General features: G+C 37.2%; 1 protein-coding gene across 3 annotated transcripts in view; it reads right to left on the bottom strand.

Annotated features, from left to right (window-relative positions):
• The window catches only part of MACROD2 (mono-ADP ribosylhydrolase 2), a 1,339,842-nt gene that overhangs the window by 564,149 nt on the left and 760,024 nt on the right, over nucleotides 1-15,669 (bottom strand). For all 3 annotated transcript variants that reach the window (XM_070732607.1, XM_070732608.1, XM_070732606.1), the window contains one exon: nucleotides 13,448-13,478. In XM_070732607.1, coding sequence (XP_070588708.1) covers nucleotides 13,448-13,478 — 31 coding nt within the window. The remainder of the gene's footprint in view (nucleotides 1-13,447; nucleotides 13,479-15,669) is intronic.

Raw genomic sequence — 15,669 nt, forward strand, 5'->3', positions numbered from 1 at the left:
ATATCCATCTACTGCATAGGCATATGGGACATGCAAATTTTAAAGTTTTGAAAAGTTTTGTTGAGTTGGCTAATGGTATAAAATTAAAACCTTGTACAAAATATTTAATATTTAAATTGCAATGCTTGTAATGAGGAAAAGAGCAAGGCAACTCCTGCAAACAGATTCAATGGATTTAAAACTAAAGAACATTTAGATGTAATATTTGGTGATATCATTGGTTCTAAGAAACTAGTTTAGGTGGACCCGGTTATATACTTAGCATAGTTGATCATTATTCCAGATTTGGTTTCTGTTATTTGTTGAAATCTAAAGCAGAAACACACCAACATTTTTTCAATTGGTAAGATTTGGGTAAAGTAAAATGAATAAGAAAGTTATAAGTGTTGATATTGATAATGGTTCAGAATGTACTAATAATAGGTTTCTAATCAGTTGCAAAGAGCTGGAATAGAACATGGGTGTTCTGTTCCTTGTAGACCTCAACATAAGTTGAGAGGAGAGATTAGACACTGCAAGCAATGATTAGAACCATTATTTCTGATTCTGGTTTGCCAGACCAGCTTTGGGCTGAAGCTCTTATATGTGCTAACCATGTTCTTAATAATGTAGTTAATGTAACAACTGGGGAAATGCCATACACTCCGTAGTATGGAAGGAAGCCTGATTTAAGTTATTTGCGTATGTTTGGTGTACCAGCTTGGGTGCATATTCCTACTCAAGTAAGAAGAAAAAGACAACATAGAGTGAGGCTATTATATTTTGTTAGCTTGGGGGAAAATCATAGGGCATTTAGATTTTGGGAGAAAGGTACTAAGATACATATTAGTGCAAGTACTAAATTTATGGAGCATGTTGGCTGGAATAGGCTAGAACAGGAAGATAACAGAATTAAGGATAGTGTTGTTTAGGCGCCAATGTTTAAAGATAGTAACACTATAGTAGTATTACTATTACTAACAAAATATACATTTGATGATATTTTCTCTTCTTCTTGTGGTTGTTTCTCCCTCATCTGTTATCTGCCCTGCCTTCTCCTTGATTCCTCTATCAGTTATGCCAGTCAATGTCAGTTCATCTCTGGTCAAAACTTCCAGCGAAGGCACATAATCATCATAATTCTCATCCAATGAAGAAATAATTATGTAAACTTGTTTACATGTTTTTATGCTAACCTGATGCAACTCAGAAAATATCAGTTCTTTTTCATGTTGCTCTTGCAATATCTTCTTTATCAATGCTAAATGAGCTAACACATCACCATCCTTCAGCAAACGGGCTCTAAACAGTTTTTGTGTAAGATGAATGTGTGCACCCACACTATTACAAACATAAATCTTTTCAAAATGTCCCAACATCTAGCAGCAGGTTCTTCACCACGAATATGAACCAGCTGTTGGTAATTCAGTTTTAATCCAATTTTGCTAAGAGCCTTTTCATTGTCCCGTTTATAGTCATCTATTTTCTTTGCATCTTTATCATTTGAGGCATCCAAGGCAGTTATATCTGGCAGTTATATCTGGCAGTTATGTGTTAATTACCACAGTCCATTGTCCTTCACAATGTAACAGCAGGCTACATTTTGTAGACCAGGAAACACAGTTTGTTCCATTCAGTTGGGTTATCAGCAGTGATGGGCTTCTACAGAAACGGCCAGGAACACAGTTCCATTAGCAAAATTTGGAGCTCTACCCCAGAGAACCCAATTTGCACTGAAAGATGTTGAAACAAAATGCATAAGCCACGCCCACAGTGTGGTAGTAAAAATTTTGGTAGCCCATCACTGGTTATCAGGGATAATCTAGTTGACTGTAGTTGTGCCATTATTAATTCAAAATACAACTTTAACTGTCTGATTATACAAACTGAATATTCTCACTACTCACTATCAATACTCACTGGAAATACTTCACTGGGCCCATAACCAGTAAGTTATCTAGGAAAGGCACAGAGGAAAACGTGGGATTCCAGCAGATATCCAGGAGATATGAGTAATTATTCAGTCATACAAGACAGATACATTAAAATGTATAAAAATAGTGTTACTTTAGAAATAGCACAGTCAAGTTAAACAGTCCAGTCATACACATTCAAATCAGTCAATATCTCTCAATACAATAATGTTACAAGCCTGTCTTTGTCTTACATATCAGACATACATTACAGCTTACAAATACACCAAACTAACACAGAGCTTATTACATCAATCACAGTGAATCAGCAGAAAGAAAAGAGAGGGCAGAGAGAGAGAATCATGTTTTCTGGCTCGCTCTTATCAGTTGTAGCACCTAAATTAAAGCTAGTTCATTAGCTCATGATTGCATTCACTAGTTTCAGTAGGAGAGTGATGCTACACCATGACAGTCAAAAATCAGAAGAAATGTTTTCAGACTAGAATTTTTTTTTAAAAGGCTTTTATGAACCATTTTCATTATTTTAATAATTATTATTCTCACTAAGATGTGCATATTATACTAGACATACCTTATAGGGTGAGTATTATGGAGCTAAAATCTAATGTAATTGCAAAATGCCAGGATCTAAAAGGGTAGGTTTTCGATATTCATGGAACAAGTGAAAGCTATTATTCCAGTATATCATTTTAGTAATAACCCCATCATATCTAAAACCATTCCTCTATGTTCCTGACCTCTCTAATTATCCCTAGTCTCCCAAACGATCATCTATGATTGCTGGCACAGTGAAAAGGGAACATCCTATAATGCAGGTTGTCAGCCTTTCATACTGATATGTCAATGAAAGCAGGAAGAAAGGGGAAACTAAACCTTTAAAAAAACTTGAAAAGATGAGAGTGCAAAATCATAGCACTTGAAAGATCAAATACATAAGTTGCAAATTTATTTTTAAAGAAATCACTTCTATTTCTTCAGTAAAGAAATTTCCTGAAAATTGTTCCTGTTCCAAATTGTAATTTAGCAAATCTGTTAAGTAAGTGGAATATTTTACAATTTAATGTGCTTACCTTTGACTTGTGAATGTTTTTAAAAATTTCCATTCTGTAAAATTGTGAGCAAGCAGGACTTTAATAAAAGTAAGTATTTCCACCGACTATGCTATTAAAATTAATTTACCTGATAAAAGCCACATTTTATTATTTCTATTGAATTTCCTTTGCTAATGATACATTAGCTTTTTTTAAAAAATGTCACATTTCCAGAGGACAGGTGAAATGGTTCACAGTAATCAATAGAACACAGTACATTAAGCAGGTGCAAAAGTGATAGTCAGAATCTACTTTCCAGGCTAAAATCAGAAGTTACAATCAGAAGCCATATCCACAAAGTAAAAACTTAAGAAGCTGTTAGAGAGCATCATCCAAATCTGTTTCCTGACTCAGGAACATCCCTAGTTATTCACTGAAGAAGACTCTACAAATTTTTATTTGGTTACAATTGTCTTTTCCACGAATACAGTAGCTTTCTTGTCTAATGTGCTTATCTAATGAACAAAAAAAAAAGATTCTCAGAATTGTTTTAACTACAGTGAGAAATATTGCAAACATCTTTGGTCTCGTTTCTTTTCATATATAGGAAGAATATACATATATAAGAAATATTAGCTTTTTTACTATTTTTAATGGAAAATATTTATAACACATCTGTTGCAATGAATCAGATTCTTTATGCTAAGCAAATAAAACATTTGTTAAAATTCAAATAAAGATATAAAGATATAAAAATAAGAATTAGATAGCTTCTTGTGCTGAAAATTGCAGTTAAGTTTTGCCTAGCTCAAGAAACATTTGACAAATATTTAAAGTGAGAATATTTCTAGGTATAGACCTTTATTACAGTCAAAGACCATCAATATAATATTAATAATAATTTAAAAAAACAAGAAAAAACCAGAAAAACAGAACATCCAAGAACCGTTTCAGATTCTTAGAATCTAGACATTTTAGTATCTCTTTGATCATAGTAGCAGATTCTTGGGTGATAAATGTAGTCCTTGACTTACAACAGTTCGTTGACCATCCAAAATTGGTCGTCATCCAAGTCAACATAGACATGCTAGGTGTTGAGGTTCTTGGACATCTGGAGACAAATGACTTACACAATTCATGACTTTTGGCTGAGCAACCAAAATTGACCCATTGTAAATATATAACATATCTCGCTATGAAGGCACACATTTGCGATGAATCCCCACTGCTGCTGCGCAGAATCTGGCCACCAGTGCTGTAATTATGGCCTGTTCATCTTTAAGTAGCACAAAATAGAGCAGGTAACCACCTTTAAATACCTGGGGGTGGTCTTTCAGGCCAACGGCTCAAGGAAAGCACATGGAGAAGCGAGAATATAAAGATACTTTAATAAATTCTGGTCTATAGTATAAGTGAGCTTCTTCATGAGTTATCAAACTCTACACAATTCTGTTTAGCATGTAACCTTCACATTGGTGTAACAGTGGTGTACCAAACAATGGATCCACTGAAAATCAAAGAATATAGACAGCTTCTACATCTTGAAAAAGTGTTTTTCACATTGTCTATTATTAAACTGAAATAAGACTGTCACCCATAATTTTTACTCCTAATCCCTTACAAACAAGTTTGAAGTTATTTTGCAAACTACTTTTATTTTTGCTGGCCTTGAACCTGATTTGAATAGGCAGGAAATACCACAAGCCTATCAGTTGACCTTCTGGCTGACCAACAAACTTTTAAAAATCACATATTACTCTTGGACTAAGAAAAAATCCTTTCTCCCCATTCTACACAAAAGAAAAAAGAAATGAAACATCACCCCTTCTACATTTTCAATGTGTGCTGCATGCATTTACAAACCAACAACAACAAAATTGATATAAAGAAAGCCATCCTGCTGAGAAAGCATCATCAGGCAGTTTCTATTAAAAAGCTTCTGCAAGCTGTGATGTCAGATGTTAAGAGGAGAGAAGATGCTATTTTTACAAAGAAGAAGTTTTCACTGTAGCTGTTTATGTCTGTAAATATATTGTGTACTGTAAGTATACCGACTGTAGTATACAATCACTATAGGTTTGCATTCTATGTATGTAATCACCTCAGCACAAAGGCTGGGAGCAGAGTGGAGAAAGCAGTTTTTAGACAAGTATGTTGTTTATCTAAGTAGGAAAAACCTGGAAATGGTCAAACAAGTAAGTGCCCACTCCCCACTGCCTGCTGCCATATGCACCACCACCACCCACTTGCCGCCGTTCACCTCACTTGCCTCTCGCTCTTGGGGCGAACGGCAGCTCTGCAGGTGGTGGGGAGAGCCAGTGCGAGAGGTGAGCGAGGGACGAACGGTGGGGGAAGGCAGCGCTCGTGGCAGGGCAGGGCAGGCATAGGTCCAGTGAAGTGCTGGTGGCACATGCATGTGCATGCATGCATGTGCACACCCGGTGTTGCCACCGGAGCTAGGCTACACGCTACATGACCACCACCAGAACCGCATTCCCCACCATTTAGGCTCAGGACCACCACTGGTCATAAGTTAATGTATTGCCATATTCAGGCTGTTGTCTTTGGCTTTGTGCTTGGGCAATTCCTGGAAACTAGCCCTAATCAACAAATAAATCCCAGCCACGAAAACTGACACCAGACACAGAACAGCACAGGAAGCCACCATCAATCACCCTCCCCAGACCCAAACCCATACCCACCCCACAGACACAATATAACCACCACCCAGAAGCCAAACCACAGTGGACCCCCCCACACACACACACAAAGCAAACTGACACACGTCGTAAACACATAGCCTGACCATAAACTTGGAGCAAAACAAAAACCCGGGATATTACACCACAGATGTACATTACAAAACAGCTGACTAATCTGCAGGCATCAACTGCCACAACTACTCAGCATGTCACCCCTAATGTAAAACATCAACTAATCTGCATACATCAACTACATCAATTACTCAAGGTGTTACCCCACCAACTAATCAGGATGTTTCAATACAGCCAACCAAGCCACTTGCAGCAGCTGAGCCACTACCCCACACCCACCTAGCAGTATTTATAGAGGGACAGCAGCTTAGATCATGCTTTGTTCATCTGAGACAACAGCCTGAAGATGATGAGTGGGACTTCGTCAAAACATCGGCAGGAGTTTATCAACCTTACACGACAAAAGACACAAATATGCCAAAACCTACATACTTATACCCTTGAAAAATCTATGAAAACATGTGTATGTGTGTATTTAAAATTAAGGGAGACTAGGATAGATATATTTCGGCCTTATTCTGGCCTCATCAGCTAGTCATAGGCTCTCACTGGGATTTGAACTTGCAGCCTTTGCCTTGTAAGGCTGAGAATTATATATATACCAAGACCTATATATATATTTGTTTTCATAGATTTTCACGGGTACAGGTATGACGGTCTTGGCATATTCGGGTTTCTTCCTGTGCAGGATTTGGAGATTTCTGGCAATGTTTTGACGAGGTCCCACTCGTCATCTTCAGGCTGGTGCTTCTGTCCTTGTTGTAGAACAAGCACAGAAGCACCAGCCTGAAGATGACAAGTGGGACCTCGTATATATTTATATGTATCACATGTTTTTTGTTGAAATTTTAAAATTAAGGGAGACTAGGATGGCACCATTTCAGCATTGTTCTGGCCTCATCAGCTAGCCACACCCTTACTGGGATTTGATCCGGCAGCTTCTGCCTTGTAAGGCAGATAATTAACAGCTGAGCTACCAGACCTGATCCCTTTCAGCTCTGTACCAGGGAGGGGCTATATGTTTTTTATGTCGGATCACCCTGGTATATTCTCTGCCTTACAAGGCAGAAGCTGCCGGATCAAATCCCAGTAAGGGTGTGGCTATCTGATGAGGCCAAAACAAGGCCAAAATGGTGCCATCCTAGTCTCCCTTAATTTTAAAATTTCAGCAAAAAACATGTGATACATACAGAATATAGTTGTCGGCTATGAATAAATTAACTGCCTTGAAATGGCCCTGGGTTGGGCCTAGAGGCAAAAAGGAGCTGTGACATTCCTTCAATATACCAGGGTGATCCGACATAAAAAACATATATATATGTATATGTATACACATATACATATACATACATACATACATACATACATACATACATACATACATACATACATATATATTACTCTCATTATCATTTTTTGCATGTTATCCTCCATAATGAGTAAATTTCCTCATTCAGGGTCTATTTTACCACATACTTTCATCAAAGCCCTTTCTCATACTTACTGTTTGCATAAATCCATATATTTTTGACACTCTGTAATATTATTTTTATTATGTAGCCAAAAGCTTCCACAAAGATTTTCCTTATATTCATTTTGGTTCTGGAGGGAAATTAATGTGTCCACTTTTTCATACAAGACTCATACTTTCTCTTCTAACAGTTATTCTACTTTTTCTCTATTTTATTTCATTTTCTATATTTGATTCAATGATTTTCCCCCCCAAGATCCATTCCTGATGCTACCAAATAATACATTATTCCATTTTTAGAACCAATAATCTATTATCTTTCTTGTATCCCTTAACTTCTTTCCCCGGTTCTTCATCATAAACAATTGGATCAAAAGTTTTTGATTAATTTCTTTTCCACAATAATGCACAAACAAACTTACGCTTAAACCACCCAGGCTCTTTTCTAAGCAGATGCTCACCAGCTGCTTTTCACATTCATTCATGGGTCTCCAAATGCTCAGTTACTCTTTTTGTACAGTCCTGCCTTCTTCCTATGATCCATTCATGTCATCAAACCATGAATGTTGTACAATTTTTCACAAAATTGTGCAATCTTTCTCATAAACCACAAAATCTTTCTAAGTTTTACTTGATACCATTAACTAATGTATAACTTATAACTGCCTATTTTCATATTCATCCATGACAACCTAAATAATAATAATTAATAATTTCTGAAATATATGTTAGCCTTTTAATTCTGCTCTCTTGCATCTAATTTATCAATAACACAAGATTAGAATACTTTCATTCAGGTGTATTATGTCCTTCCCCTTTTTTATTTTCACAAGAGGCAGCAGATCTGTTTCATTTCATTTCATTGTTAACTCATTTTATTTACCATTTATTCTTCTTACATTTCAAATCAATATTTACCAAATGTCACGGCTATTACCATATGGGTCCATAGTAGGGGTGAGCTACTGCCCGGATGGGGGGGAACGCAGTGGGGTAGCAAAAATGGAGCTCCACCACAGAGCACCCAATTTGGACTGAAAGATGTTGATAGAAAATGCATAAACCACACCCACAGTGTGGTAGTAAAAAAATTGGTAGCCCTTCACTGGTCCATAGGTATTGGCTTCTGTTGTCCATCAAGGTTTTGATCAATCAAAAGTTTAAGATAGAGAACATCCTGAGATATAAATAAATTTCTATCCCTAATTCACTTCAGTAACAAAAATAATATAATATTATTTTTCTCTTCATACACAGTAGATGTTTAGGAGATCTGCAGACATTTGTCTTCCTAGCTTGTGGTGAAGGAGAATATAGTATAGTGTGAGAATAATGTATTTATAACAAGACTTCCTATGGATTTTGAAATTTGGAGTCAAATGATAGGGAAGCATAAAAGCCAATTTATTTGGCAGAAAACACAAATTTAAAAATCTCCTATATTTCACCATTCAGTAAAACTAGAATAAGAAAGTTGCCCATCAAAGAACTGAATTTAATAGCTTTAAACTTCCTTCTGGAGTCAACTTCTGGGCTAAATATGTCTTATTAATACTAATTTTAGAGGGTGAGAATTAATCAATGGACATCCTGCTAATAATTTCTATGCATGTGAGAAATATTCCACAGGGAAATTGAATGAAGAAATTCTCTGAAAGATGGGCAGAACATAGCTCAAAATAAGATCACCATTTAATAATGCATGTGACAAATTCTTACAGACTATTTAATCAAATTACTGAAATACTTTATTCTAATAGCCCCCAAACAGCAGCCACATTAAATAAGAATTGCAAAATCAATCAATATAATAATCATTCCCAAAACCTATTCCAAACTCTTTTCTCGTGATTACACTACAGCACTCTTCGTGTAAAATCATGTGTCATAAACCCACAATGGGAAACACATAGAAAGACTATCTCTGTCACTTAATTTGTGAATAACGTATGGACACTCCAATAGAGATTTCAGAGGTACAAAATATTTCTACGAATGGAAATACGAAACCATCAAAAGTTATACTCTCAAACCCATCCTCAACCAATTTTAGAGAGGTACAGTATGTATGTTTGTGTGGAGACTAAAGATATGAATGAGAGTGGACACAGCCTCAAATAATCATGTACTGTATTCCATTCATAACTCATAACATAGTTTGTACAGAGGTAGAAGACGCAAAGAGTGAAACCAATCCAGATTTTCATTTAGATGTTGACTATATTGCAGCTTGTTTTATGAGCAGGATATGGAGGTGATGATTTTAAAAAAAAATCTCCCAAGCTACATTCATAGAGAAAAATTAAAGGATTTCTAAAAGTTAATTTGAAACAAACAAACAAACAAACAAACAACAAGATTAAAATATTTGATAATGAAGTCTAATCTATAGAGGAAATCCCCAAATAGAAATATGTTCTCGGGATGTATTTACCTGGAGTATTGAAATGACCCAGATAAATATATGAAAGGAAACGGGAAGGGGAAAAATCACTGAATCTATATTTCCTCATCGTTGCATCAATCAATTGGGGAAAGGAAAAGGAAATTTTGAAACTGTGGCTGTTTCCAAAAAGGGTGTGCTTTGAAGGAAATAGGCAGATTTTTTTTTTAATCCTAGCAGTCTCACAAAACACATATGAACATATCTTCTCAATTTTTGCAGGTTTCACAGATAATCGTAGATCATTTCTAATTTAATATGAAGTGGATACTGGATGCTGTGTCCATCTTTAAGAAGCACTGTGGAAAAACTGCATGACTATTTACTGATCTATTGACAGTCTATTTCAAGAAATCTATCACTTATAAATTCATATTTTCTCTTTTTATTCTGCAAACTGATTTTCACCAATGTAACTAAATGGTCAGAAAAACACTAAAAATGACATTAATATATAAAAAGTATTAAAAAATGTTCTTAACATTGTGAGAAAACTGATATCAAAACAATGTGATTTAAAAGCTTGCTGGTTCTATAATATTCTTAGAACAGTGACATAGCTTTTGACTATTAACTAGACATTTCATATGTCAGATCAATTTTTGTGTCCTGGAAAGTTCACCTTTATTTTTATTGTTAATAAGCACTAAAATATTGTCAGATTAAATGTGATTACGTACACTGGAAGCTAGGGGTATGCAATAGCTTGAGAGGCAACAGAGATATGTTCTGAATGCTCTCCATAGAAATTAAATTTGGGGACAATAACAGTCATTTTATCATACAGCAACTGAGTTTCTTTCACAATCCTTTTAGTAAAATGTTGTGAATCATAAGCCTGCTTATCCATTTGGGCTTTAACATTCAAACAAGTGACAAAATTATTCATGTAGTATATGCATACAAAATCAGAAAGAAATATCAGATATGGGGTTATTGCAATTAGCGATGGAATCTCTCATGCTTCAAATATTGCAAGATTTATTGGGGCAAGCTCGCCCTTTCATCAGACCTGTAACAGGCTTAATTGTTTTAATGTAAAGTGACCAGATTTTAACATTGGTAAAGAGGGACACCATTGAGCAGGGCGGGGCGGGGGGGTGCTTAAAGGTTTAGCAAAAAAAAAAAAAGCAAATTTGTTTTCTCTTTCTCTCTCTCTCTTCCTTCCTCCCTTTCTTTCTTTGTCTCTCCTTTCCTCCCTCCCACCTCTCACTCTCTCTTCCTCACTTTCTCTCTTTCTCTTTCTCTCTTTCTCTCTTTCTCTCCCTCCCTCCTTCTTTCTTTTTTCTCTTTCTTCCTTCCTTCCGCTTCTCTCTCTCTCTCTCCCTCCCTTTCTCTCTTTCTCTTTCTTTCCGTTCTTTCTTTTTTCTCTTTCTCTCTCCCTTCCTTTCTATCTTTTTCCTCTCTCTTTCTCTCTCACTTCCTTCCTTCCTTCCTTCCTTCCTCCCTCTTTCTCTTTCTTTCTCCCCCTTCCTCTTTTTTCTCTCTTTCTCTCTCTCTCCCTCCCTCTCTTTCTTTCTTTCTTTCTTTCTCTCTCCTTCCTTCCCTTCCTCTTGCTCTCTTCCTCTCTCTCTTCCTCTCTCTCATTCTCTCTCTCTCTTTCACGACGCTCAGACCTGGTAGGCACACTCCTTCATGCAGCCAGCAGACGGGAACATCAACAGAACTCCTGGTGTGCTGCCAATCAACCCTCGAGCAGGAGGAGCACCTGATGAAGAGGGCTGAGACGGCGAATCCGCTGCTCCAGCTTCTATGGGAAGCCACCCGGGACTCTCCAGCCACCCCGCCCATCCTGCCTCTCTCTCTCCCTGCAAGAGGGTGTGGCATCAGCTGCTCAGGCAGGTTGAGGAGCAGCAGCGTTGGCACCTCTTTAGCAGCGTCAACGTCCTTTATGCCCATCCCAGTCCCCCAGGGTGGAAGATGAGCTGCTTGCTGGCCAATCCCTTCAAGCCACCCACACACACAGCAAGCAGCTCCGATGCAATCTCCAGCTGGTATGTCAAAAAAGGGGGACATTTTAAAAACCCAGTGGGATGCGGGACAAATGGGCAAAAAAGCGGGACTGTCCCATGGAAATTGGGACATCTAGTCATCTTATTTTGATGTCAAATTGGAATAGCTAAAGGAATGTTAGTTATGTTTGTTGCCTTGAGCTGATTAAATCTTTTAAAAAGTTAGAATAAAAATCTGGTTGGAGGATGATGATGATGATGATGATCACACAGAGATTCCAGAAAATTCCATCATACATCAACTTTCTAGTGGATAGATTATTAAAACAAAGATTTTTTTTACTATGTTCTGTTTTGATAATAGTCTAGAAAAACTATAAGATTCTTTTGTTTTAATTTCAGGACCAAATGCAAAATAATATTTTTGTTATTAAGTTAAAAATTTAGTTTCTAGGACTCACTAGGGAATCATAAGATATAATTGTGTGCGTGTATGTATCTGTATGTGTGTGTGTGTGTGTGTGTGTGTGTATGTGTCTGTCTATCTACCTATCTATCATCTATCTATCTATCTATCTATCCATCCATCCATCCATCCATCCATCCATCCATCCATCCATCCATCCATCTTCCAAACTTGCAAAGAACTGATAAAGAAATAAAAGGAAGACTAGTATAGATCTATTTTGAGCTTTTTGGCTTTCATCAGCTAGCCATACCCTTCTAGCAATCAAACCTGGGCTGCTTTTGCCTTGCTAGGCAGTTCTTTTGCCCTCTAAGCCACACGCTCTCCTTCCTTTTATCAGCTGAGCCAGGAAAATATTACACGTTTTTCTCTTGAATCACCTGGCATACCCAAATATGGGAGGGAGCTTCCTTTTGTCTTTCAGCCCCCTCCAGGCAAGGCAGAAGCAGCCCAGGTTCAAATTCTAGAAGGATATGGCTAGCTGATGAGAGCCAAAAAGCTCAAATACATCTATATTACTCTCCCTTTATTTCTTTATCAATTTTTTGCAAGTTTGGAAAATATGGTTTGGTGTCTGAATGGCCCCTGGAATGGGGCTGAAAGGCAAAAGGAAGCAGTATGATCCCTCTCATATTTGGGTATGCCAGGTGACTCGACAGAATACACACACACACACATCTATATATACATGAAGACATAAATTTCTTTTTTTTTTTTTACTAAGGCATTTTGGCATGCAACATATATAGTAAGCTGTCTCTAGTTTTTAAATTACAAATAATTTAATCAGGAACATAAAGAACTCAAATAATTTGAAGTTTTATTTTGGGTGCTCATTTTAAGAGGAATTCAGACTTGTTCCCTAACTTGCACCATAGTAGTTCTGTAAAAAATGGTAGTTATAAAAATATAAAAGGTGTCCTTTTAGTCAGGGACTCACTGATCTTTTGACACACACACACACACACACACACACACATCTTTTATTTTTCTTTCTATCTCTCTTGGGGGGAAAGAATCCCTGAGCCACAGAAAATAAAGGCAGTATAAAATAATTTCTTTCTACCCTTCAGTTTTATTACCAAACATAAGATCACAACTAGGTGTTTCTAAAAACAAACTTGCTTTAATTGTTTTCCCACCAGAATGCCCCTGTTAACTTATGTAGCTAGAAAAATTGCTTCAAGATAACCAAGCCCTGTTCTTACTCTATATAGCACAATTCTATCTACTTAAATTGGCATGTTAATTTTGTAATTTTACCAGCTTATCAGCATAGACTGCCCTACTAATCCATGGAATATAAATTAAAACAATAAAGGGGAGAAAGGACAATCACTTTAAGTTGAGTGCCATAAAACTTTGTTATATAGAAATTCACAGTCAGTTTTACATACCATAAATGCCTGTTGAGATACATGGAAAAGCCTGCAAAACAAAAAAGAAAAAGAAAGAAGATATATATGTGTATATTACATATTTTTAGAAGTACTTATCACACACAATAATTTAGTACAAGGAAGCTATAAGCTGCTTAATATGAAGAAATATCCACATTTAAGTCATCAAGTCTTCATGAAATATATTCCAATCTACTGAAAGAAGTAGTCGTTCTAGAAATCAGAAAAACATTCTTTCAAAATTGAAGGAGAGCAAATAAGGTCTCAGCACAGCACTTTAGGGAAAAAGTTAAACTTTTAATACCTTGCTAAATATAAAAAATGGGAGGCCTGGAGAATGTGTGCTTTTAATAAAATTGGCTACAATAACTAATAAGCTTTTAGTACAATTACAAAATTATGGATTTGTCAGCCTTTAGATGTAACTCACCTGAAGCCAATATAATTTGCTAAGAAACTAGTGTTTTTTCTTTCATGGCATAAATCATTTAGTACTTAATACTTTAGTACAGTAGGAATGTAGTAGATATATAACTTTATTTTCAGCAATATTTCTAAAGATGTTCTTATACTCAAGATACATTCATTTGTATCCTGTTCTTCTTATTCCAAAGGACAGCTTTCCTTCATATACTATTCTTTCCCATAGCTATGATTCTGTGAGATGGAGTAAGCTGAAATGAAGTGGGTCCCACTTCAATTATTTCTTTTTCTTCTTCCTAGCATATTCCCGCAGGTGCAGGCTCTGCTTTTCAGATCATTGAACGCGTCTTTGCCTGGTCAGCTGGGTCTCCAGGGCACAGGCCCACGGCTTGCATATTTTTGTTGATGGTGTCTTGCCAGCTCTGTTTTGAGGTTTTAATTGTTTAATTGTTTGACCAGATTTATATGCCACCCAATTTCAGTGGACTCTGGGCAGGTAATAACATATAAAAAACCATTATAAAAATTACAGTATCAAAATGAATTATAAAAACAATCAATAACGCTATTGAAAACCTTCAAACCTTCAGTCATTCAGTCTTTCATAGCCCCAGGCCTGCCAGAAAAGCAAGGTCTTAATGACTTTCTGGAAGGCTGGTAGGGCAGGGATAGTGTGAATCTCCGGGGGCAGTTGGTTCCAAAGGGTCAGAACTGCCACAGAAAAGGCTCTTCCTTGTAGCCCCGCCAACTGACATTGTTTGGCAGACAGGAAACAGAAAAGGCCAACTCTGTGGGCCCTTATTGGCTGTAGGGAAGTGTAAGATAGTAGATGGTCCCATAGGTAGTCTGGTCCTAAGCTATATAGGGCTTTGAAAGTGATAACCAACACCTTGAATTGATTCTGGAGACCAAATGGTAACCAATGCAGCTCGTGGAGAGTTGAAGTTATTTGGGTGTATCTTGGTACCCCTACTATGGCTCGCATGGTTGCATTTTGCACCAGCTGTAGTCTTTAAACACTCTTCAAGGATAGCCCCATGTAGAGTGTGTTGCAGTAGTCCAGGTGTGAGGTGATGAGAGTGTGAGAGACTGTGCAAAATGCCTCCTGATCTAAGTAGGGCCACAACTGAGTGATCGGACTCATTCAAGACAATGATGAATTCGCATACAGATGGGAGGTTAAATAACTATCCTTGCAGTGTGACCAGAACAATCTAGAACTGAGCACACTCAAAACCGTAGAGATGGTGGTAGACTTTAGGAGAAACCCTTCCACCCTTCCACCTCTCACAATACTAGACAACACAGTATCAACAGTAGAGACCTTCACATTTCTAGGTTCTATCATATCTCAAGACCTAAAATGGTCACCTAACATCAAAAACATCATCAAAAAAGCACAACAAAGAATGTTCTTTCTGCACCAGCTCAGGAAGCTCAAACTGCCCAAGGAGCTGCTGATACAGTTCTACAGAGGAATCATTGAGTCTGTCATCTGCACCTCTATAACTGTCTGGTTTGGTGCAGGGAAAATATTTATTGACCCTTCGCATCCTGGACACTGTGGACCTGTGCAAAAGTCCCCCTAGCCACAGCTGAGAGATGTTGCTCTAATCTCAGCTGTGGGTCTAGGAGGACACCCATGTTGCAGACCCTTTCTGAGGGGGTTGCTGGTCATTCACTTCAGTTGCCCATGGCTACTCTCTGAACATGTCCATCTGAGTGAAGACGGCCTTCTCTTAAAAAGGGAGATGCCCGATATCCAATCAAACATTTACATTTCCATAGCATGGAGA

This window comes from Erythrolamprus reginae, chromosome 1 (assembly GCF_031021105.1).
Source record: "Erythrolamprus reginae isolate rEryReg1 chromosome 1, rEryReg1.hap1, whole genome shotgun sequence".
Classification (NCBI taxonomy): Eukaryota; Metazoa; Chordata; class Lepidosauria; order Squamata; family Dipsadidae; genus Erythrolamprus; species Erythrolamprus reginae.